At 36.0% G+C, this 26,802-nt stretch overlaps 1 protein-coding gene across 4 annotated transcripts in view; it reads left to right on the plus strand.

The window, feature by feature from the left end:
* The window catches only part of QSER1 (glutamine and serine rich 1), an 83,862-nt gene that overhangs the window by 35,111 nt on the left and 21,949 nt on the right, over positions 1-26,802 (plus strand). For all 4 annotated transcript variants that reach the window (XM_023239677.2, XM_023239678.2, XM_023239679.2 and 1 more), the window contains 7 exons: positions 1,597-1,709; positions 2,771-2,932; positions 5,648-9,328; positions 21,566-21,888; positions 22,846-22,962; positions 24,053-24,186; positions 25,923-26,140. In XM_023239677.2, coding sequence (XP_023095445.1) covers positions 1,597-1,709; positions 2,771-2,932; positions 5,648-9,328; positions 21,566-21,888; positions 22,846-22,962; positions 24,053-24,186; positions 25,923-26,140 — 4,748 coding nt within the window. The remainder of the gene's footprint in view (positions 1-1,596; positions 1,710-2,770; positions 2,933-5,647; positions 9,329-21,565; positions 21,889-22,845; positions 22,963-24,052; positions 24,187-25,922; positions 26,141-26,802) is intronic.

A 26,802-nucleotide genomic window follows, 5' to 3' on the forward strand; every position in this document is an offset into this window, starting at 1 on the left:
CAAAGTCTTAAGTAACATCTCCCAATTGCATTTCAAAGGAGAAAAAATAACTACATGGAGAGATCTGACATGTACCTTACCCACTTTAAGATTAGTATCACCAACAATGAGACAAACTGACATTATGTGTATCCTCATATGAGGCAATATGAAGTACAAAATATCATTTATGCACTTCTCATGAGGTATCCTTTAGAGTCAGAATTTGGGATAGTCTACATTCAGCTGACTTGTTTTCCTCAACAAGTCTGTGTCATGAAATCAAGACAAAAGGGATCTGGGATTAGAGGCAGGGTAGAGGCATTGTTCTAAATTTAAAGAGAAGTAGCCAAGTGTAATTCTCCCTTCTTTAAAAAAAAAGTTTATTTTGAGAGAGAGTGTGCACATACATGTGAGTGTGAGCAGGTGAGGGGAAGAGAGAGGGAGAGTAAGAATCCCAAGCAGGCTTCGTGCTGTTAGCACAGAGCCTGACATGGGGCTTAACCTTATGAACCATGAGGTCATGACCTGAGCCGAAACCAAGAGTCAGAGGCTTAACCCACTAAGCTGCCCAGACACCCCAGCAAGTGTAATTCTTGAATTTTTCATTGGATCCTACGTAGAAAAGCTTTAAAATCCCAAACATTTAGGCAACAATTGGGAAATTAGAATTTGACCTCTGTATTACATACTGTTATTGACTCAAATTGTTAAGTTTCTTCAAGTCTAATAATGATAATTATAATGATAATTAGCTGTATAGGAGAATGACTGATTCCTAGGAGATACAGCTGAAGTATTTAAAGATGTAGCGTCCTTATGCAAGTTATTTTCAAGTGGTTTAGTAAAAAAAGAAAGGTTTAGTAAAGAAAAGTGTATATATGTAAAGAAAAGTGTGTGTGTGTGTGTATATATGTGTGTGTGTGTGTGTGTATATGTGTATGTGTGTGTGTGTGTGTAGAGAAAAATAAAACAAAGGTAACAAAATGTTCATGATTATTGAGTCTTAAGCAACAGGTGTATAATATTTTTATTGGACTTTCCATTCTTCTCTGGGTTTAAAATATTCAAAATAAATGTCAAGGGGATAAAAAATATCTTGTTCTGAATTACTCTCAAAATGTACAAGCTTGAAATTGTCTAGGTGAGTTATTTAATTATCAGCTTATTTGAATTATCTGATACTCCATAGAATGGTAGAATTAGAGGGACCTTAGATCATCTTCTCTAATTCTGTATTCACACAGATGAAGAATTCAGTCTGACATTAAGTCTTTTATTCAAATGGTACTGTAAGCAGCTGGTAGAGGTTGTATAATGAATTCAGCTGTCCTGTTTTCCAGGCTATTGCTCTTCCCACTGTACCATGTTATTTCTCTCCCAGTAAAAGGAAGTAAAGTTAAATTAAGGAATATACTGTGTATCATTTTTCTTCCTAGTATATCTTCAACATATTTCCCCATTTTGACAGTATTGTCAGACCGTATTTGATCTATTAATCAAATCTATTGAATTTAGTCAGAGACTTTTGCTACTTTTGATAATTGCTCTCCTAGAAATTTTTTGATCATATGGTTTGAGCTGTGTTTTTGGTCACTTATTTTTATTATCCTCTAGTTTAAGCTATGAAGAAGGACATCCCTCACACTCTGAAACAGATCTCCTTCAGAGACAGACTTTTGCAGCCTCCCATCAGCTTCCTGGATATGCTGCCACACCTCAGCCAACTGGTAAAAATGCTCTTGTAAAATTAATCTGGCTACGTTTAGTGAATAAGAAGAAAAATCAGTTTTCATATTTTGGGTTATGAATGTGGGCAGAAAATAATGGAGCTGTGGGAAAAGTGAAAATGAAATTAAAAGCTTTGTCTTTTACTGATAGGGAATATCTGTATAATTAATTAATTGGGAGATCTTCCCAATCCTTGTAGATTTTTTTTTAACTTTTTTCTACCTTTTTTTTTTTTTTTTTTTTTTTTTTGAGAGACAGAGCACAAGCAGGGGAGGGGCAGAAAGAGGGGAAGACACAGAATCTGAAACAGGCCCCAGGTTCCAAGATGTCAGCACAGAGCCCAATGCAGGGCTATAACTCATGAGCTGTGAGATCATAACCTGAGCTTCTGAAGTTAGATGCTTAACCGACTGAGCCATCCAGGCACCCTGATTTTTGTAGATTTTATATTGTAACCATGCTTCGTCAAATTCACGTGTGTTTGCTATTTCAAAATAAAACAGTTTAGGGTTGTAGAGGTTTTGGCCTTAAATTTCAGGGATTCTTTTTTATTTATTTATTTTAAAACATTTGAGACAGTGCAAGAGTGCACGAGTGGGGGGAGGGGCAGAGAGAGAGGAGAGAGAGAATCCCAAACAGGCTTTGTGCTGTCAGCATGGAGCCCTATGCCAGGCTCAGTCTCACAAGCAAGGTCAACACCTGAGCCAAAATCAAAGAGTCAGACGCTTAACCGACTGAGCCACCAAAGCACCCCCCTGTTTTTATTTTAAAAAGGACTCTCTGGGGGCACCTGGGTGGCTCAGTCAGTTGAGCATTCAACTCTTGATTTCAGCTCAGGTCATGGTCCCAGAATCATGGGATCAAGCCCTGCGTCAGGTTCCAAGGGCTCCATACTGAGCATGGAGCCTGCTTGGGATTCTCTCTTTCCTCCTACCCCTGCTCCCAGGTGCACTCTCTCTGTCTCTCAAAAAAAATAGGTAAATAAATTAAATATGAACAGAAATATACTTTTGTATTATTAAATATTTTACTTTGTGACATATTTTATCTTCAAACGTAGGTCTTTCTGGAATATTTGATACTAGTGTGAACAGTGCCAGCACTAACACTAAAGAATCTTCAGTGATGAATTTTCTCTCTGCTGTTGAATCCCGAACTGCTCAGGCTGCTTCTTCAGGAACTACTCTTTTACCACAATTCAGGGCTCCATCCTGGCAGACAGGTGATTCTTTGTTTCCACAATTTTTTTTTAAGTTTATTTATTTATTTTCAGAGAAAGCATGAGTGGGGGAGGAGCAGAGAGAGACTCCCAAGGAACCATGAGATCATTGCCCAAGCCAGGATCAAGAGTCAGATGCTTAACTAGCTGAGGCATCCGGGCACTCCTGTTTTCAGAACTTATAAGTCCAGAAAAAATACTGATAAAAATTTTTATGGCCTTGTCATTATATAGTGTAGCTGAGAGTAATTACTGGTTTTCTGGTGAAATTTAAAACCTGGAATTTTTCACAATTTTAAGTTGGACGAAACTCAGATTTATCACTTCGGTGAAAACTTAACAGATTGAAGAAGATAGATAATTATTGAAGATAAACCCTAGGTATAAAGTTCCTATCTGGCAGTTTATGTAGCTACTTGTCTACTTAATAAAAGCAAAAATTAAATTTTCTTTTATTTTTCCATTTCAGCTTTATTGAAGTATAATTGATACAGAAAATTATAATATGTTTAAAGTGTACGTTGTGGTGATTCACCATACATTGTGAAAGAATTACCCCGCAGTTGATTAATTAACACATTTATCACCTCACATATTTATCTTTTTTGGTTTTTGGTGAATGATTAAATTCATTTATCTTAGTGACTTCAGGTTGAGTAGATGATATAGTAAAAAACAATCTTGAGACTGATTTCATCATTAGAGTTTAATGTAAAGTTATCCAGAATTGAACAGATTAAATCACTATTTATTTAAAGTTCTGAATTACTCTCAAAATGTACAAGCTTGAAATTTTCTAGGTAAGTTATTTAAATCAGTTTATTTGAATTATCTGATATTCCATAGAATTAGAGGGGCCTTAGATTATCTTGTCTAGTCCTTTATTCATACAGATGAGGAATTTAGTCTGACATTAATTAAACTGTAGTGGACATTACAAGCTGATATTATATTTTCCCTGTTTATATATACATTCCATTTTTCAGTTACTTCTCCCCCAAAATTATGTGTATGTTTTTACTTTTCTCAGGGTGACGGGAAAGTTAGGTGCTTTTTTTTTAAAGGCTTTGTTTTAAATAATAAGAAATGTCATCTTATTATTTGAGGAGATGTTTTATTTTTTAAATGTTTATATTTTTTTGAGGGAGAGTGTGAGCGGGGGAGAGAGGGGGACAGAGGATCCCAAGCAGGCTCTGGGCTGATAGCAGCGAACCTGACGCAGGGCTGGAACTGAGGAACCTGTCATGACCCGAGCCATAGTCAGATACTCAACCAACTAAACCACCCAGGTGCCCCAAAGAGATATTTTTAAATAATAGCTATAGGAAATAATACTTTACTATTCTGATATAATTCCATTAGTAGAGCTCCTCAATTTAGCAGTTTTTTTTTTCTGCTTCCAAGGAGATAATTAATGTTTTAATGTGAAATAAAGGAGAATATTAAGAAACAAAGTAGCTTCTTCCTTTTTTGCTCCCTGGAATAATTGTACATTACACATAATCAGTTAGGCTTTCTATTCCAATTTCTATGATTATATTATTTTAAACACAAATACTAAATGTTTATTCTTTTAAGTATAACTAGATTACTTTCTGTCTTTGTAGTAGCAATATTTTTTGACATTTAATGGGAAGAAGTGAGAGAAAAAGGTTTTTGAAAGGGCCAGAGAATCTTTTTTCCCCCTATTTTTCTAAAATAAACAACAAAATTTTAATGGAAGCTCAAAAAACATGGAAACAATAAAAAAGTTATATGAAATGGAAAGTGATACTTCCTAACTACATTCCCACTTTTGTAGAGAAGAGTTAACAGTTCTTTGATATCTTTGTATATCAAAACATCTATATTCACGTACTCAGGGTTTGTAGCAATAGTATTAATAGGATATGCCATAATTATTTGATCATTCCCATGTTGGTATACATACGGGTTGTTTCTACTTCTTACACACAATAACTATAAGAAAGTATCTTGTATAGATATCATTGTGTCCATGTATTGCTATATGATAAATTTCTAGAAGTAGAATTTTTAGATCACAAGAGTATACGTTTTCACTTTACTATATGTGGCTAGGATGGTTTCTTGAAATGTTAATAATCTTATTGATAATACTTTATTAATTTCTGATCAGCCTTGTATAATAAGCACACATCTATTGTCATTGGAAGTTGTTCATAGAAAGCCAAAATTTGGAATCCAAGAGATTTTTAAAATTTATATATTTTGATAAAGGAAATTGCAGTGTTAACCTCACTGTATATTTTTAGATTTATTTATCATGTTAAATGTGGACAGTTTAGTTTTCATTTTAATGTTATGAACATTTTAGTTTGTTGCTATTGCATTGAGATTTCAGGATAAATTAATCACTAGAGATTGTGTACATTTTTACTGGTTTCTTAATTTTCAGATGACATTATCTAACTATAAACTCATTTCTATAACAATTATAGATACAAATTGCAAATACCTTTGTAACTTTGTTTTTGCTTTTAAGAAAGCTAGCTATCTTGAAATGTAATTTTTTAAATTTACATGTAGAACTAGCTTATCAGGCTTTTCAGTCTTACAGAGATTTTTTCCCCCGCCCCTTCACCCTTACAGAGATTATAATGGGTTATGGGTACGTAAGTCTCTACTGTAAAAACGCGTGCGTGTGTGTGTGTGTGTGTGCTGTGATTGCATAAAGTTCTTTATGTTTTCTCTTCACAGGTATGCATTCCTCAGCAGCAACTGAGCTGTTTGTTACTGGACCTTTGCCAACCACTGGAACACTTCCACCCTCTGCCCTCTCTGCTTATCAGCATCCCACCACCTTCAGCAATAGAAACTTTGCTACCACCTCACCTTTGGTGCTTCAGGATTCGTCTTTTAACACTACATCAAATGGAATTTTAAATCCTCATGACCCTCTGCTACAAATCAAGACTTCCCAGGGAACTGTTCCAACTGCTTTGGCATTTGAGCGCCTGGGCAGTTCTGCGTTAAGTAACAGCATACCACCTCAGTCTTCAACGTATCGCTCAGCGCAAGAGTCTGCACCCCATCTTTTACAACCTCAATTTAGTTTGTTGCCTTCAGCACTTGGGGGAGCCCAGCAAACTCCTCAAGCCTACAGTTCAACTCTCTTTACTAGTTCTACTGCTTCCATTGAAAGAGCTCTTCTTCGAGAATGTAGTGTTATTAAACACCATCAGCGGCCTTCAGGTACCCAGTCTATTCAGGCACAACTGACTGGTTCACAGCATTCCTTACATAGCTATCTGTCAAATGCAAGTGTGGTTAATTTTCAGGAAACAAGTAGGCAGTCATCTTTATCCTGTAGCCCAGTTGGAGATTCTACTCAGGTGAGCAATGGAGGATTACAACAGAAGACCTCCCAGGTGTCAGTGGAACTTGCTCAGTCTTACTCATCTACAATTCCATCATCAGGGTTTCCTCCATCTGCTACAAAAGTAAAAAGCTGTTCTACAAAACAACCACTAGCATCAACTAAGACCCCCAAACCTCAAAGTGTAATTCCTCCTGTGCAAACATTAAGCTATTCCAAACCTTTACATAACCAGAGTTCTGTAATATCGGGCCAAGCACAAATTTATTCTACAGCGCAGCTACCAAGCCTTTTATCAGTTAGTCAGTCCCAAAATTATGGTTTAGTACAGCCACATAATGTGCCATCTATTGTTCATTCACAGGTTTATAGGTCCAACAAAGTTGAGAAGTTGCCATCCTTATATAAAACGTTGACTTTTTCTGGATCATCTCAGACTATAACTTCTGAAAATCAGACACTTAATTATTCTTCTAATCAACAAGAAGTATTATCTTCAGTTACAAATGAGAATTACCCTGCCCAAACAAGAGATCTGTCTTCAGTTAGTCAGTCTCAAAGTTATTCATCTAGTCATTCTCAGGGTTTACCACCAGTTAGCCAGACACAGGTTAGTTATTCATCTCAGTCACAGGTGTTATCAGTTGTTAGTCCTTCAGAAAGCTATGCTTCAGGGCAGTCTCTAACATTAACAGCCCCTTCTCTTTCTTACTCTTCTGCCACTCGGGCTCAGAATTTGCCAGATTCTAGCCCAACCCAGAATTATATTTCCATGCATTCTTCCCAGAATGCTCAGACTCAAGGGTCATCATCTCCCCAGTCCCAAAAGTTTTTGCCTGCTGCCCAGTCATCATCTTTTGCATCCTCTACTCACTGTCAGACATTACAGAATAACATACCTTCCCCTGATCCAAAGTCTTATGCTGAAAGAAAACTTGACTCAACTGTGTATACATCTTCAAAGCAAGAAGAGGATTTTCCAATGCAAGAGTTACAGGTATTGCAGCCACAAGTGTCTCTTGAGTCATCAACCCAAAGGCTGTCAGATGGAGAGATTAATGTTCAAGAATCGGCTTATAAGGTGTCAAAGGCAGATGACAGGTATTCTCAGAGTGTAATTAGAAGTAACTCTCGTCTTGAAGATCAGGTTGTTGGGATTGCTCTACAAGGGTCAAAAAAAGAAGAAAGCATGGTTGGTTCAGTGACACAGCTTACCCAACAAATTGGCCAAGTCAGTGCAACAACCCTTGATATTAAGAAGGCAACTAATTTAATGCAAACTCCACAAATCAGGTTGAATACTAAAGACCTCAACCCGCAGCATTCTCTTATACATAAGGTACATGAAGCCAAGGTCCAGGAGCAACATGATCAAATAATTAATGCCTCATCTCAGATTCAAATTCCAAATCATGCTTTAGGGCATGGCCATCAGGCATCTCTTCCTAACCCACAGGTCCTTTTAGATTCTGCCTGTGATTTACAAATTCTTCAGCAGTCAATACTGCAGGCAGGTTTAGGACAAGTAAAGGCATCTTTACAAGTACAGCGTGTTCAAAGTCCTCAACAAATAGTACATCCTTTCCTTCAAATGGATGGTCATATTATTCAGAGCAATGGTGATCATTCTCAGCAGCAGCTCCATCCTCAAACTTCTGAAATTATGAAAATGGACCTCTCTGAGTCTTCAAAACCATTACAACAACATCTAACAGCTAAGGGCCATTTTAGTGAAACAAGTCAACATGATTCAAAGAATCATTTTGTTTCTCTTGGATCAATGTGTTTCCCAGAGGCAATGCTTCTCAGTGATGAGAGAAATATTTTATCAAATGTAGATGATATCTTAGCAGCTACAGCAGCAGCTTGTGGGGTTACTCCTTCTGATTTTTCCAAGTCAACTTCAAATGAAACCATTCCAGCAGTTGAAGATGGTGATTCTAAATCTCATTTTCAGCAGTCATTAGATGTTGGGCATGTGACTTCAGATTTTAACTCTGTGACAGCCGCAGTAGGAAAGCCACAGAATATAAATGATATTTCCTTAAATGGAAATCAAGTTGCTGTAAACCTGTCACCAGTACCAACTCTCCAGTCAAAAATGACTCTGGATCAACAGCATATTGAAACTGGTCAAAATAAAGCATCTAAAGTAATTTCACCTGTGGTTGGACCAAGTCATGATGTCCAGGAGCAAAGTTCTGGCTCATTCAAGAAACAGTCTGCTACCAATCACGAATCTGAAGAAGATAGCGAAGTTCCTATGGATAGTACATTAAATAATAACAGAAGCCAAGAGTTTGTTTCTAGTAGAAGTATAAGTGGAGAAAGTGCTACATCAGAGAGTGAGCTCACCACTGATGACAGCAGTGTGTCAGTGAACCCAACTAGAAGTACACTTGCACTGTTGGCCATGGCCCAACCTGGGGAGGCCATCGGTGTCAAGATTGAAGAAGAAAATCAAGATTTAATGCATTTTAACCTTCAGAAGAAAAAAACTGGAAAGGGGCAAACAAAAGAGGAAGACAACAGTAATCAGAAACAGCTGAAAAGACCTGCCCAGGGCAAACGCCAGAATCCAAGGGGAACAGATGTGTATCTGCCATATACTCCTCCTTCCTCAGAGAGCTGCCATGATGGTTATCAGCATCAAGAAAAAATGAGACAGAAGATCAAAGAAGTAGAGGAAAAACAGCCAGAAGTCAAAACAGGATTTATTGCCTCTTTCTTAGATTTTCTGAAATCTGGGCCCAAGCAGCAGTTTTCCACTCTTGCTGTACGAATGCCTAACAGGACTAGACGACCAGGGACCCAGACTGTTCGTACATTTTGTCCCCCACCACTTCCAAAGACTTCTTCGACAACACCCACACCTTCCGTGTCTGAAATTGGGGGTAACAGTCCATCAGAAAAAGTTGATAATGAACTTAAAAACTTGGAACATTTATCTTCATTTTCTTCTGATGAAGAAGATCCTGGAGTATGTGGTCATGATATTTATAAAAGCGCCTCTACTACCTTAACTACTTTGGATGCTACTTCTGATAAAAAGAAGAAAGCAGGTAAAAGTTTTAAATTTTGGATTCATAATAATGGCTTTCCACTCTTATTTTTATGGTGACAGATTGGGTTTTAAGCTTTCTTAACTTGAAACAGGTCTGCAAATAAATTTTCAGGACAAAATGCATAGGGAGGTATTTTAGGTACTTTTTTTTTTTTTAATGTTTCTTCCCTGTAGGAAAGTTTTGGGGTTTAGGTTGAGAACTTCTGTGTTTTCTTGACTTTTTACCACATGATACATAATTTACATAGTGTGTATCCAGGTTCTCTAATCTGAGACATCTTGAGGTGGGTTATGGACATGAGGCATTTGTACTGGGGGCCCTGTTGTAGTAGTAACTGGCATATTTTCTTGGTATGTCAATTTTACATGAAGACAAACATTTTGCTGTTAAATATTATTATACTATTTGTAGCACATTAAGGTAAAATTAAAAATTTTTTGTGTTGGCTTCAGACTATACCCAAATCTTTGGGTGTGCTTTCACTTTATAGTTAAATGAACATTTGGAGGAACTGATTTAAGAAGCTCTGCCTCATGTGAACTATTTTAAGGAAGATGCTAAGGAAAAATATTTGTAACAATATAGTAGCCACCACCTCTGTGCTAGGAACTAGTAGCAGTGTTGTGAGATCTGCATTGTTCTCTCCAATATCAGATGGTATAACCAAGAGTGAATGAATTGTGCAGGTCCATACAACTAGTAAGCGACAGAGCTGGAGTCTACTCAGGTTTGTCTGATTGTAGAGCCTCTATTCCTGCCTAGCTCTTTTGTATAAAGTGGTGCTTTGAAAGTTAAACCGTTTTGCGATGTACCTTATTAGTTTCTCTCTGGACTTGAGACTACCTTTAACTGCTGAAGTGATCTGAAACAACCTGTATTCCAAATAATCTGTTAGCATAAACATCTGCTAATTCATTTCTAAAGAATTCACATTTTGTTATACAGGGAAATCGGTATAATGGAATGTCAATGTTAGAGCCAAAGACATTATGTACGTGGATAATCCTAGTAAGATTCTACACTCCCTTTTCCCCCAATTCAGGGTGCTTTGCAATTGTTATTATATTCCCTCTTCCATTTGTAGAACAATGCTTTTATAATTTTTGTTCTAAAATAGGAATCTAGGGACACCTGGGTAGCTCAGTTGCTTAGGCTTCCGACTCTTCATTTCAGCTCAGCTCATGATCCCAAGGTTGTGGGATAGAACCCTGAGTCGGTGCAGAGCCTGCATGGGATTTTCTTTCTCCCTCTCTCTCAGCCCCATCCCTGCTCACTCTCTCTCTCTCTCTCTCTCTCTCTCTCTCTCTCTCTCTCAAAATAAATAAACTTAAAAAAAAAATGAAAGGTCCAGCACTGAGAGGGCCCTTTCATTTAAAAAAGATAAGTAAAAATAAAATATGAATCAAATATGAAAAATGAATATAAATCAAATCTGAAAATGTGAGCCCTGCGCCCAGCATGAGGCTTGAACTCACAACCCTGAGATCCAGAGTAGCATGCTCTACGGACTGAGCCATTCAGGTACCCAAAGTCTGACCCTTCTGATTTATTTTTACAGGAGGTGAGTGAGGTATGGGTTGAAGTTAATGTTTTTATATATGGAAGTCCAGCTTTTCCAGCACCATTTGTTGAAAAGAGTCCTTTCTTCTTCTGTTGCCTTTGCATTTTTTATAAAAAATCAGTTGATCATGTTTGTATAAATCTATTTCTGGACTGTCAGTTCTGTTACATTGATCTGTGTGTTTATGCTTTTGAAAATAACACAGTCTTAATTGCTGTAGCTTTATAGTAAACCTTGAAAAAGGGCAGTTGCGAATTCAAATTTGTTCTTTTTCAAAATTGTTTTGCCTTTTCTAGTTCCTTTCCTTTTCCATATAAAATTGCAAATCAGCTGTATCTACCAAAAAAAATTCTCACTGGAATTTTGATTTTGATTTCTTTGAATCTATACCACTTTGAGGAAAACTGAACTATTAACAGTGTACTGAGTGTTAACAATTCATGAACACATTTGATTTTTCACTAGTCTTTTACAGTTTTGGGCATATAGATCCTGCACATGATCTATATTTAGGGATGTAGAGCCTAAATATTTTTGGTGCTATTTATTGTAAATGATGCTTTTTAAAAATTTCTAATTTTACTTATTTATTGGTAGATTATAAAAATTGTCATATATATGTATATTATATACATAATATATATGTATATATAATATATAATATGTTATATATGTGTATATAATATACATATATATATGTTGATCTTAAATCCTACAAATCTGCACAACTTATTAATTCTAGGCGTTTGTTGTGTTTGTTTTTTTTTTATTCTGTAGGATTTTTTATGTAGAAAATTATGTCATTTGCAAATAAGGATAGTTTCATTTTTCTTTTCCAGTCTTAATGCCTTCTTCATTCCTGTCCTACTGTATAGGAATAAACATTTCTATACAGTGTTTAATGAAAGAGTTGAGTGTGGACATTCTGAATATGTTCTTGATCTTTGGAGGAAAAAAAATCAACCTTTTGCCATTAAGTACAATGTTCACTATAGGTTTTTTGTAGATGTCTTACCACATTAAAGAAATTCTTTACATTGCCTAGTTTGGTAACAGTTTTTATAATGAATGGAAGTTGAATTTTGTCAAATGATTTTTCTTCATCTGTTGAAATGATCATGTAGTTTTCTTATTAAGTCTTTCAATATGGTGAATAACATTGACTGATTTTCAAATATATTCATGGCCTTGCATTCCCAAGATAAACCTCAGCAATTGTGATATATTATCTTTTTTATACATCAGTGGATTCAATTTTCTAATTTTTTTACATCCATGTTTGCAGTGGATATTGGTCTGTAGTTTTCCTTTTGTAATTCCTTTGTTTGGTTTTGGTATCTGGTTGTTGCTGACCTCATAAATGACTTGGTGATTCTTCCCTTCTCTGTTTTCTGCAAGAGGTTGGGTAGTACTATCTCTTCCACAAATGTTTGATTGAATTTGTTAGTGAAACCGTTTGAACCTGGAGTTTTCTTTGTCAGAAACTTTTTTGCTATGAGTTCAGTTTCTTTGATACAGAGCTGTTCACCTTGCCTGTTTCTTCTTGACTGTGCTTTGGTAGTTTGTATCTTTGAAGGAATCATTCCGTTTTAATTGACATGTCAAATTTATCAGCATAGAGTCGTTGGTAGTATTTCCTCATGTTAGTAATTTGTGTCTTCTCTCTTTTTGTCATGGTCTGAATAGAAGTTTATTAATTTTATTGATTCTTTTTCTCCTTTGTTGGCAGTTTCACTGATTTTTGCTCTTGTCATTTCCTTTTTCCTGCTTGATTTAGGTTTATTATACCCTATTTTTCTAGTTTCTTTTGGTAGAAGCCTAAATTGTTAATTTAAGACCCCTCTACTTTTCTGCTATACGCATTTAATGTTACAGACCTCTCTCTAAGTCCTGCTTTAGCTATGTCCCACAAATTTTAATTATTTATTTTTTATTTATATATTATTTTTTCAGTTCTTTCTCTCTCAAAAAATAAACATTAAAAAATTTATAAAAACAATATTTCAACTTTTAGTATTTCATTTTTAAATTTATCTCTGCTTTTTCTGTCTGTATCTTTTTGTACTATGCTTCTAGTGTTTGACCTAGTGATTACCATCCACATAGAATTAATATTTTTATGATTCTGGCACACCTGGATGGCTCAGTTGGTCGAGTATCAGACTCTTGATTTCAGCTCAGGTCATGGTCTCATAGTTGGTGGGTTCAAGCCCCACATTGGGCCTTGCCCTAACAGCGCAGAGCCTGCTTGGGATTCCCTCTCCTCTCTGCCCCTCCCCAATTTGCACTCTCTCTCTCTCTCAAAATAAATAAATAAACATTTTAAAACAATATTTTTATGATTTCAAGTAAAATGTCAAAGTCTAACGACCATACAGGTCCCTTTACCCCTGCCCTTACGTTATACATATTTGGCGTATATATTACATCTATCTACATATATTGAAAACTTTAATAGGGGTTTGCTTTCAATTGTCAAATACATTTTAAATAAGAGGAGGAAGAGAGCCTATTATATTTACTCAGATATTTATAATTTCTGTTGCAGTTCCTTTATTCCTGATGTTCCAAGTTACCCTCTGGTATCATTTGCTTCCCATTAGCCCAAAGATTACTTTTTCTTTTTCTTTGGTTTTCAGCAATGTAATTGTTTATCTGGGTAGGGTTTATCCTGTTTGGAGTTCACTGAGCTTCTTAAATCTGTAAAATGTATGTCTTTTACCAAATTTGAGAGTTTGGGGACATTATTTTTTCTGTACTAATCTCTCTCCTTTCAGGACTCCAGTGACACTTCAGTGACACAAATGTAAAACCTTTTGATACTGCTCCTGACATTCTGTTCATTTTTTTCAATCTTCTTTTCCTCTCTGTTCTAAACATTGTATAATTTCTATTGGCCTATCTTACAGTTCATTGATTTTTCAGCCTTCTCAATTCTGTTATCGATCCCATCCAGTGAATTTTTTATTTCAGATATTTTTTTAATTACAAAATTTGTTTTTGGTTCTTTTTTCTAGTTTCTATTTCTCTGCTGAGAATTTACATATTTCCATTCATTTTAATGTAATTCTTTTTTTTTTTTTTTTTTTTTTTTTTAGTTTTTTTATTTTGGGAGAGAAAGAGTGAGGGAGGGAGGAGCAGAAAGAGAGGGAGAGAGAGAATCCCAGGCAGGCACCATGCATGCTCAGTGTGGAGCCCAAATGGGGCTCAATCTCATGACCTTGGGATCAATCATGACCTGAGCTGAAGTTAAAAGTTGGACACTCAACCAACTGAGCAAGCCACTCAGGCACCCCTTAAAAAAATATTTTTAAATTAACAATGTGTGTTGAATTTTGTCATATGCTTTTTTTCCCACATTAATCTATTATTTCATTTCTTTTTTTTTTAACATTTATTTATTTTTGAGAGAAAGAGACAGAGTGTGAGTGGGAGAGGGGCAGAGAGAGAGAGAGAGGGAGACACAGAATTAGAAGCAGGCTCCAGGCTCTGAGCTGTCCAGCACAGAGTTCAAGCAGGGCTCGAACTCACGAGTGGTGAGATCATGACCTGTGCTGAAGTCAGACACCCAACTGACTGAGGTGCCGTTTTATTTGGTGTCCTTTTTTTTTTTTTTTTAATTTTTTTTTTTTCAACGTTTATTTATTTTTGGGACAGAGAGAGACAGAGCATGAACGGGGGAGGGGCAGAGAGAGAGGGAGACACAGAATCGGAAACAGGCTCCAGGCTCTGAGCCATCAGCCCAGAGCCCGACGCGGGGCTCGAACTCCCGGACCGCGAGATCGTGACCTGGCTGAAGTCGGACGCTTAACCGACTGCGCCACCCAGGCGCCCCTTATTTCATTTCTTAATGTTGAACCTTTTTAAGAAAATTCTACCATAAACTCTGCTTGGTCATGCTGAATTATTTTAATCCATTGCAAGATTTAAGTTGCTAGTGTTTTATTTAGGATTTTTACACTTAGATTCATAAGTGAGATTAACGCTTATAGTGTTTTTTAAAAGTTTTTTTTTAAATATTTATTTTATTTTTGAGAGAGAGAGAGAGAGACAGAGCATGAGCAGGGGAGGGGCAGAAAGAGGGAGACACAGAACTCCAAGCAGGTTCCAGGCTCTGCGATGTCAGCATAGAGCCCAATGAGGGCCTCAAACTGTGACATGAAACTCACAAACTGTGAGATCATAACCTGAGCTGAAGTTGGATGCTTAATTGACTAAGCCACCCAGGCGCCCCTATGCTTATAGTGTTTTTTGCCTTAATCTTTTTATTGCTATATTTTTGGTTTTGTGTTTTCGTTTTTTGTCTTAATATTCACTTTTATAGTCAGAGTTTTTTTTTTTAATTTTTTTAATGTTTATTTATTTTTGAGACAGAGAGAGAGCATGAACAGGGGAGGGTCAGAGAAAGAGAGGAAGACACAGAATCTGAAACAGGCTCCAGGCCCTGAGCTGTCAGCACAGAGCCCGACATGGGGCTCGAACCCACAGACTGTGAGATCATGACCTGAGCCGAAGTCGGACACTCAACCGACTGAGCCATCCAGGCGCCCCGAATTGGGAGAGTTTTTATATTTGTCTAAGCTTTGAAAAAATTTACCTACCACATATAAGAGGGGTTTGGTAGAACTTTCTAAGAATATATCTGGGACTTTCCAGTTTTTTTTCTGAGGTAGTTTAATCTATCAAGATCAATTTTTTTAAAGGTATGGTATTTTCTAGTAAAATCATCCCTTTCATTTAGATTTTTTAATCTGTTATGAAGTTGCACATAGCATTTGATCCCCTCTGTTTCTATACATATGTTCTCTTTCTTGCTCCAAATGTGTTTGAATCTTTTTCCTTATCATTCTGTGAAGTTTACCTATTTAATAGTTCTTCTCAATGAACCAGTGTGCTTTTTATTTATTCCTGCTTTCATTTTCTTACTCACTTTTTCTTTACTCAGTTCTATTTCTCTATCTTCCCTGGGTTCAATTTAATATTCTCTCTCTGGCTTCTTGAGTTTAATAGTTTATTTTTATATGTATATCCTTGCTTTTTAATGAATGGCATTAAAGTGTAAGGTTTCTTCATTGCAACACACTCCGGCTCTATGCCTTTGGTTTCAATTTGTAATGCTCTCACTCCTTTCTAAATGCTTTCTCATTTCAGTTTTAATTTCCTTTTTAACCTAAGAGCTATTAAGAATTGTGTGTTTTTGCCTATTTCCTAATAGGTTTCTATTTTTGTTGTTGGTGGTACTCATTTATTACTAATTTATGGCCCTACTGTATTTTGGTCAAAGGAGTGCTTCAATAATGCCTCCTTTTGGATATTTATAAAAAGTTTGCTAGTGGCTTGGTAAATGATCATTTTTTATAAATAATTCATGAATACTATGTGCTATAGATTATATTTGGTAATGCCGTTCAAATCCTTTATATCTCCTTTTTTGCTTAATGTAATACATGACATTAGGTTATATAAGAAAATTTATGTTTGTTGGACCTAAATGACAGGGCTAGAATTTGCCTTGAACTATCCCAGCAAATATAAAAGGGGTGATGGAAATATGAAAGAAGTATACCAAAATGTTCGTAGTAGTTACTATAACTGGGTTATGATATTTGAGGGTTTGTATTTTCTACTTTTATGTATGTTTGAAATTCTGAATAATAAACAGTTTTTAAATCCTCCCTATCCTTATTTGTTTTTAGATTGCTTGATCTGTTGATTCCTGAAAAAGGTGTGTTAAAGTTTCCAACTATGTTTGATTGTTTCTCTAATGCTGTTTACTTGATATGTTTCAAACCCATGTGATCGGATACATAAAATTGTACTAAGTTAAATTTCCTTTTCATAAAATCTTTTTCCCTTTTACTTTCTCATTTCTGTTTTTAATATTGCCATACTAATTTTATTGTTACTGTTTTGGTATATTTTTCCATATCTGTTTTCTTTCAAAATATTTTCTCGTGAAATATAACTCACATATGGAAATAAATATAAGACATGTAAGATAACACACATACAGTTTCTATAAATTGGAAAATGCAGACATTACTTAAGCCATATTCCCTGACTATAATGCAATAATTTTATAAATAATAGTTGAAAGGAAAAAAAGAAAAGGACAAAGAAATAAAAAGTTTATTTTTAAAACTTCTAAATAACTTCTCCTAAATACCTCATGGCTTTAAAAAGAAACCAAAACTGAAATGATTAACCACTTAGAAAGGACAGTGGAGCATTACATTTCAAAACCAATGAGATGTGCTAAAAGTGTGGAGCAAAGAATAAAATTTAATGGTGTTAAATGCTACTCATTAGAGAACAAGAAAGTACAAAATTTGAATATTATATTAATTTTTTTAATGATTAGTATTTTGAGAGAGAGACAGAGACAGAGTGCAAGTTGGGGAGGGGCAGAGAGAGAGGGAGACACAGAATCTGAAGCAGGCTTCAGGCTCCAATCTGTCAGCACAGGACCTGATGCAGGGCTCGAACCCACAAACTGTGAGATCATGACCTGAGCCAAAGTCAGACGCTCAACCAGGTGCCCCCAAATTGAATATTATACATTAAACTCAACTCATAACCTCTAGAACTAACCACTATCTTAGTTGGGGGTGGTAATCACTTCCTTGCTTTTCTTTTGTAATTTTATCACCTGTGTATGCATCCCTAAATACTATACCTTTGTTTTTTTAAGTATATTTGACATACAATGTTATATTAGTTTCCAATGCATAGCTTATTGATACAACAATTTCATACATTTCTCAATCTGTCACCATGCAACATTAATACAGTATTATTGACTGTATTCCTTCTGTTATTTTCATCTCCATTACTTATTTTATAACTGGAAGTATGTACCTCTTAATCCCTTTTATGTATATTATACTATACTACACCTGAACACTCTTCTTAGCTTTGGTGTGTTTTAAAGCTTCATAAAAAGAGCATCATAGAGTATTTATATATAGATGTTTCCCTGTACTAATTTGAAAGTTATACATTCTTTTATTTTTATTAAAAAAATTTTTTTAATTACTCAGCAATCAAAAAGAATGAAATCTTGTCATTCGCAACTATGTGGATGGAACTAGAGGGTACTATGCTAAGCGAAATTAGTCAGAGAAAGACAAATATCATATGACTTCTTTTGTATGAGTACTGTAAGATACAAAACAGATGAACATAAGGGAAGGGAAGCAAAAATAATACAAAAACAGGGAGGGGGACAAAAACATAAGAGACTCTTAAATATGGAGAACAAACAGAGGGTTACTGGAGGGGTTGTGGGAGGGGGGATGGGCTAAATGGGTAAGGGGCTTTAAGGAATCTACTCCTGAAGTCACTGTTGCACTATATGCTAACTAACTTAGATGTAAATTTTTTAAAAAATTAAATAAAAATTAAAAGGAAAAAAAACTCACAGTGAAAAGGGAAATGTATTTGATGACATGAGAATTTTAAAAGTCTGGATGCAAAAGCTCCATTGATAAAATAAAAATAATTATACATTGGGAAATAAAAATAAAATAGAGAAATAAAAAAATTTTTTTAATATTTATTTTTTGAGAGACAGACACACACAAAGTGTGAGCAGGGGTGGAGCAAAGGGAGACACAGACTCTGAAGCAGGCTCCAGGCTCAGACCTGTCAGCACAGAGCCCAACTTGGGGCTTGAACTCATGAAACTCGAGGTCATAACCTGAGCTGAATTCGGCCACTTAACTGACTGAGCCACCCAGGTGCCCCAGTTATACATTCTTTTAAAAGAAATATTTGCTTAGTTTTTTACTATGGACATTTTCTTTTTTTGTTTATTTTTTTATATGTTTATTTTGAGAAAGAGGGAGAGAGAGCACACGGGCAGGGTGGGGGGGAGTGGCAGACAGAGAGGGGAGAGAGAGAGGATCCCAAGCAAGCTCTGCGCTGTCATTACAGAGCCCGACGTAGGGCTTAATCTCGTGAACTGTGAGATCATGACCTGAACCAAAATCAAGAGTCGGACACTTAACTAACTGAGCCACCCAGACACCCCTATAATTTATTTATTTTGAGAGAGAGCACATGTGTATGCACAAGTAGGAAAGGGGCGGAGAGAGAGAAAGGGAAAGAGAGGATCCCAAGGAGGCTCCATGCTATCAGTGCAGATCCCGAAGTGGGGCTCAATCCCATCAACCATGAGATCATGACCTGAGCCAAAATCAAGAGTCAGATGCTCAACCCACTGAGCCAATCAGGTGCCCATGGGCATTTTCAAATATAAACAAAGATTGATATAATTAAACCAATGTATGTATCACTCGGTTTTTTTTTTTTAATTTTTTTCAGTGTTTATTTTTTTGAGGGAGTGTGTATGCACATGTGCAAGGGAGGGGCAGAGAGAGGGGGGTATAGATGATCAGAAGTGGGCTTTGTGCTGACAGCAGCGGGTCCAGTGGGGGGTTTGAACTCACAAACAGTGAGATCATGACCTGAGCCAAAGTCGGACACTTAACCAACTGAGCCACCCAGTGATAGGTACCCCTATCACTTAGCTTTAATAATCATTGATACGTGGTCAGTCTCGTCTCATTCCTGTATTCCCAACCCCTCATTATTTTGATGAAATATTTCTGTTCTTTTCCTGGTTATAGTAGGAATTACAGTATGTATTTTCTGCTTCTCAAAATCTGTTAATATCTTTCTCTCCTCCTGGATAATAGTAGACTTTTGAACACTAGAACTCTTTGAACAATGTGTATAGTTTTCAGAAGGGAAGCTTTATATTTTTCTGAAATTTATTCCCAAATATTTTTTTCTTTTTGATGCTATTATAAGTGGAATTGTATTCCTGAATTCTTTTTTTTTTTAACGTTTATTTATTTATTTATTTTGAGAGAAAGAGTGTGCTCATGTGAACAGTGGGAAGGCAGAGAGAAAGAGAGCGAGAGAGAATCCCAAGCAGGCTCCATGCTGTCAGCTCAGAGCCCCATACAGAGCTCCATCTCACAAACCGTGAGGTCATGACTTGAGCCAAAATCAAGAGTGGGACACTTAGCCAACTGTGCCACCCTGGTACCCCCCTGAATTCATTTTTGGATTGTTCGTTGCGAGTATATAGAAATACATTTGGGGCTGCCTGGCTGGCTCAGTTGGTACAGTATGTGACTCTTGATCTTGAGGTTGTGAGTTCATGGCCCACGATGGGTGTAGAGCTTACTTTAAAAAAATACTATTGATTTTTATATATTGATTTTATACTCTGAAAACTTGCTGAACTTACTTATTAACTCAAATAGTTTTTTTAGGAGATTCCTTTGGATTTTCTATATACAAGATTATGTCATCTGCAAATAGAGATTATTTATTTCTTCAGACATCTTTCTTGGGGGAAAGCATCTATCTAGTTTTTTACCATTAAGTCTGATGTCAGCTTTTGGGTTTTTGTAGATGCCCTTTATCAGGTTGAAGTTCCCTCCTATGTTCAGCTTGTTGAGTATTTTTATCACAAAAGTGTTTAAATTCATGGTGCTGAATTTTGTCAAATGCTTTTTCTGCATCTAATGAGATGATCCTTTGGTTTTGTCCTTTGTTATGTTAATATGATGACTGATTGATCTTTAGATGTTAAAACCCATTTGGTCATGATGTATAATTCTTTTTATATGTTGGTTGATTTCCTCATATGTTGAAGATTTTTGTGTATATATTCATGAGGGATGCTGATCCTTTGGTTTTTTGTGTGTGATGTTTTGTCTGGTTTAGGTATTGGAATAATACTGGCTCTATAGAATGAAGCGGGACGTGTTTCCTTCTGTTTTTTTGGTTTATGATGGATTGATATTAATTCTTACTTAACTTAAAATTGGTAGAATCTATTTGTGAACCCATTTGGGCCTGTGCTTATCTTTGTGGGATGCTTTTTAACATTTTTTATTCTCCCTACTTGTTGGTCTGTTCATATATTGTATTTCTTCTCGAGTCCTTTTTAGTTTTCATTTTTCTAGGAATTTCATTTTATTTGTTAGCATACAATTTTTCATGTTATTATTTTACAATCCTTTTTATTTCTGTAGTTCTTAGAGCTTTTTCAAAGTATTTTGGGGTGTTGTTTTCCCTTCCCACATCCAATTTGCTTTTCTTCTTCTAGGAATTCTTCACAGCTTTGGTCAGCTGACCCTTCTTATCTTGCGTCCCTTTTGTGTCTCAGTTCTTCTAAAAATTTTTTTAATGTTTATTTATTTTAGAGAGAGAAAGACAGAGAATGAACAGGGGAGGGGCAGATAGCGGGCAACACAGAACCCAAAGCACGCTCCAGGCTCTGAGCTGTCAGCACCGAGCCCAGTGCAGGGCTTGAACCCACAAACTACAAGATCATGACCTGAGCCAAAGTCGGACCCTTAACCGACTGAGCCACCCAGGCACCCCTCTGTTCTCAAAATAGCTTTGTGCTACTTAATGGACTCAGTGGTAAGAGTAGGTTGATGGAGGCCCTCAGTCTGATTGTCATCCAGATGTAATTCTATCACTTTGTTTCTTGGAAATTTGCAGCCATATTTTAATTTCTTACTATAGTGTTCATTGTTTCAAACAATTGATGGTAAAAATAATCAAGTCTTTCTTTTTACACTGTTCAGATTTTACTCCAAACAAGTAAATATTTATTTGTATTACTGATTTGCATTTGCTTGATCTAGTTTCAGAAGCCCTACGGGTGGCAACTACTAGCCCAACTGCCAATACTACTGGTACTGCTACCTCTACCACTGTGGGTGCAGTTAAACAAGAACCTCCCTGCTCTACTTCATCTGCAATAAATATCCTGGAAAATATAAACTCTACAGAACCCCCAAAGCCCTGCGAACTTGATGGGCTTCCTTCAGACCAGTTTGCAAAAGGACAGGACACTGTTGCCATAGAAGGTTTTACAGATGAGGAGAACACAGAAAGTGGAGGAGAAGGCCAATACAGAGAGCGTGATGAATTTGTGGTAAAGATAGAAGACATAGAGACTTTTAAGGTGATTTAAATGTTCACAGGTGTAAAGGTCATAGTTTAGTGGGCATGTCCTATACTAAGCCTTCATAATGACTAATAGTATGCCTCTGGCTTGAACTGCAAAAAGTTATATTTTTATAGTTATTCTGTTGTAATTGCTAGATAATAAAATCAAACTAGCAGATGTCAGATATTTTGAAAAAGCAGTTTAAAATTATTTTGACTTTGAGTTTTGCATATTTCTGACTAGTCAGTATGCTGCATTTAGGTGCTAGTAATGAGAGCAGTTTTGAAATGTTAATGTTTTTGAAGGTTCCCAACTCAATTGTATTGTTAAGGGGTTGGAGAAAATGGTTGGTTTTTTTTTTTTTTTTTTACTTAAAAGTTTAAAGAAAGTAATAGGAATATAAAATAAACACAGAATTCACTTATTTTCATAATTTCAAATTATAGAACCATAGGTAGAATGGTAAATTTCATACCAGACGATTTTAGCTGTGCTTAAAATAATATATTTTTGGGGTTTTTGTTTCCTTTTGATTTTATTTTTGAATTGGGGTGGAGAGGAATGGCATTAAAAAGTATAATGAGGACTATAATATAACATTCAAATTGTCTATATGCCTTCCATTCACAATTAACTACTGTTAATATTTTAGCATATTTGTTTCTGGTCTTTTTGAATATATACATACTCTTGTAAAACTGCACAAATAATGTATCAAAATATCATTAGGGGAAAACTTTCCAGTAGTTACACAAAAGGGTAATGAGCTACTGTACATGTTGGTGTCGTCCCTATTTCTGGAAGAATTTTAGCAGAGATTGAATAGCCACCTTATAAAAATTATTGCAAAAATTCATCTAGGTTAAAAATAATAGCTATATAGGTCATTCATTTTTCTTTTAGTTCTAAGATTCTATAAATCTAGAATATGTTGCCAGTTTTTAAAATTATAACTGATTCCACATATTACAGGAGGCTTTAAAAACAGGAAAAGAACCCCCAGCTATTTGGAAAGTACAAAAAGCTTTATTACAGAAGTTTGTTCCTGAAATTCGAGATGGACAAAGAGAATTTGCTGCTACAAATAGTGTAAGTAAAATGCTTGGTTACATTAGCCTTCCTATTTTTTTGACAAAACAATTATCCTGGGAAAAATAAAGGATGATTTAAATTTAAGTGTATTTTTATTATTTTTTAAATATTTATTTTTGAGAGAGAGAGAAAGAGATAAAGAGAGATCAAGAGCAGGGGAGGGGCAGGGAGAGTCAGAGACACAGGATTCAAGCAGGCTCCAGCCTCTGAGCTGTCAGCACAAAGCCCGACACGGGGCTCCAACTCAGGAGCTGTGAGATCATGACCTGAGCCAAAGTCAGATGCTTAACCAACTGAGCCATCAAGATGCCCCTAATTTTTTTTAATGTTTATTTATTTTTGAGAGAGAAAAAGAGAGAGGGAGACAGAGTACAAGTGGGGTAGGAACAGAGAGAGCGAGAGGCACAGAATCTGAAGTAGGCTCCAGGCTCTGCACCATCAGCACAGAGTGCGACATGGGGCTCAAGCCCACGAACCATGAGATGATGACGTGAGCTAAAGTCAAACACTTAACCAGTTGAGCCACCCAGGCGTCCCTAGGCGCCCCTAAATTAAATGTATTTTATATTAAGCATTTCTGATATAAAATTTGATAATATAATACTCTGATAGTCTGATTATAAAACAGAATCAGTATGTAAATACCAGTTTTTAAAAATTAAATCACTTTATACATACATATATATATATATATATATAAAACCTTTTTTAAAAAATGAATTAGTTATTAGTCTATAAAAAGTTCATACGGAATCAGGGGCTGCTATTATATTGATTATTCTGCCAATCAAACATCCCAATTTATCAGAAGACTTACAAAAGTGATTCTTTTATACTTATGTAGTTATTTAACAGCATTGAGTAAGTAAGCATCTGATGATTAGCCAAATGATTAGCCAAATGTAAGCTTCTATGTAAGGGCTTACAGTCAAGAATAAGACTGAGATCATTTTTATTGAGGGTGAAAAGTAGCTTGGCCAGAGATGCATTTTGAAAAACTTAAAGGATGCTAATGTAATAGTCAAGCCAACAAATATTTTATGTACAGAATGTTTAAGTATGTAATTCATAGTGTTTCTTTCCTTAGTACCTTGGATATTTTGGAGATGCAAAGAGTAAATACAAAAAGATATACGTGAAGTTCATTGAAAACACAAACAAAAAGGAATATGTCAGAGTGTGTTCCAAAAAGCCAAGAAGTAAGCCTTCACAAACTATCAGGTATTTATTTTCATATGTAATATATATATATATATATATATATATATATATATATATATATGGCTTATTTTTGGCAATGTCTTTTATTTTAAGTTAGTTTTATTTTAGTAGTCTCTACACCCAGCATGGGCTTGAACCCAGAACCCCAAGTATGTGACCCCAAGTCACATGCTCTTTTGACCAAACCAGTCAGGTACTCCAGCAATGGTTTTTTTTTATTTTTGTTTTTTAATTTTTAATTTGTTTTTAACTTTTGAGAGAGAGAGAGAGCACAAGTGGGGGAGAGAAACAGAGAGAGACAGAGATTGAGAGAGAGAATCTTTGGTAGGCTCCGAACTCAGTGTGGATCCCATGACCCTGGGATCACAACCCAAGCCAAAATCAAGTCAGACATTGAACCAACTGAGCCATCCAGTCATCTGCCCACACCCACAATGTCTTATACAAAGAATCACATCAGTTAAAGAGCCTAACATTTTTTCATTATATACAAGTCTAAAAAATTCAGTGTCTGCTATAATAAGTGATTCTTTTTTTTTTTTTAATATTTTAATTTATTGTTGAGACAGAAAAAGATAGAGCATAAGCAGGGGAGGGGCAGAGAGAGAGGGAGACACAGAATCCAAGGCAGGTTCCAGGCTCTGAGCTGTCAGCACAGAGCCCTACGTGGGGCTCGAACTCAAGCCTGTGAGATCATGACCTGAGCTGAAGTCGGACGCTTAACCAACTGAGCAACCCAGGCGCCGCAATAAGTGATTCTTTTTGGAGTAATGAGACCGGAGCCGTAAAGCTCATGACCATCTGTGGTGGGATAGGTACTCTTTTCTTTCCCAGAAGCCTTTTGGTGTCACCCTAATGTAATGGAGGGAAAATAGATTTAGAGTCAGGAGGTTTGAATCCAGCTTTTTATGACCTAGAGTAACACAACCTTTTTGAAGCCCTCTTTTTTATCCATAAAATGAAAATTAAAATGGAGGGTCAAATTTAAAATGAAATAAATTTTAAGAGAAAACTCTAAAACCTATACATTACCAGGCAAGTGTACAATAGAATTATCATGTATTAATGTGATCTGGGTTGTCTGGAACATGGATCTGGAAGACAACTGACCTAGCCACATTCCTGTGATCTGTATGGGAAAAGGGGGTATGACCCTAGATATTCTCAATCTAGTGCTGGTAAGGTCTAGTTTGATTAAGATTCCAACTTATTAGAAGCAGTGCACCTTATTTTTATGGTGGAATTTTATCCACTCAAATCTCCAGAACTAACACAGCAAATCTTGAAGGGCTCTAGGACAGATGTAGTTGGTCTCCACACCAAAACTTGCTACCACAAGAATCTGAGAGTTTCAGATGGTCAGAGTTACTACATATGGCTATTGATGGTTTATCATGCATTACTTCCCAAAGCCCTTTGATCACCTGTTGTACAGCTTCATCCTCAGGAAAATGAGTTCATAAAGGGAGAGAAGGAGTGAAGAGAGAGAAATAGGGATTAAATTAATAGTCCTTTATAACTGAATACTGAATGTCAGTGGTTAGAGGGTATTTCAAGAGAATTTGTCGGAGGAGGGTGGGAATCATCATTGGAGATGTATGGGACTTGGGCTTTATTTTGGAGATGTTGGTGAGGTAATTATACTTTTTTTCACTAGTGTTATTCATTTTTGGTCTAATTTATTTTAATCTGACAAGATTGCAGTGTGTTAATGAAGTTTGTTTGTAACATTGCAGAACTGTTCAGGCTAAACCAAGTAGTAGCAGTAAAACTTCTGATCCTCCAACACCAAAAACTACAACTACAAAAGCCCCTTCAGTGAAACCCAAAGTTAAACAGCTGAAAGTAAAGGCTGAGCCACCACCAAAGAAGCGGAAGAAATGGAAAGAAGAGTTTTCATCATCCCAATCTGACTCCAGTCCTGAGATCCATTCTACTAGTAGTGATGATGAGGGTAAGTTCTCTATGAAGTGAATACCTTGGTAACTTTAGATTATCTACATGAACAGAGAGAAGCAATGATATTCACAATTCAAAATTGTTTTATTTCTCAGGGGATTTACCTACCTAAGTTCTGCCTAGGCTTTTATAAAAATACATTAAAAAATAAATACATATATACATACATAAATTCTCATTCCTTGAACACTAATTGAAGTACACTTTGCCCATACATGCAGCCTTGGAAAGTAGAAAAGAACAGTGAACTGAAAGAAGACTGCTGCCATAGTCATGCCAGTTATCTCGCCTCTTTGGGTAGGATGGGGATTAGATCAGGTCATTTATGCTGAGTCCTGTAATCTCTGTAGTTCTAATCTTCAGTCTATGTTTATGCTGGAAGAAAAGAGTAAAATGAGCCTAGGAGGCAGCAACTCTGAAACTATAGTTAATAGGGTATAATAATGTATATAATAATGTATACTTATATGGAATATAAGTATATGGAATATATTTGTTAATTATATAATATAATGTATACTGCTGTATATCTGCCACTAGCCAACCAGTACCCTTGACTAATCTAGGTGACCTCTCTGTGCCTTAATTTTTTCTCTTTTATAAAATGAAAAGGTTGAAATAGATCAGACTTTTTGACCTTCAAACCCTTTTATACTC

This window comes from Felis catus, chromosome D1 (assembly GCF_018350175.1).
Source record: "Felis catus isolate Fca126 chromosome D1, F.catus_Fca126_mat1.0, whole genome shotgun sequence".
Taxonomy (NCBI): Eukaryota; Metazoa; Chordata; class Mammalia; order Carnivora; family Felidae; genus Felis; species Felis catus.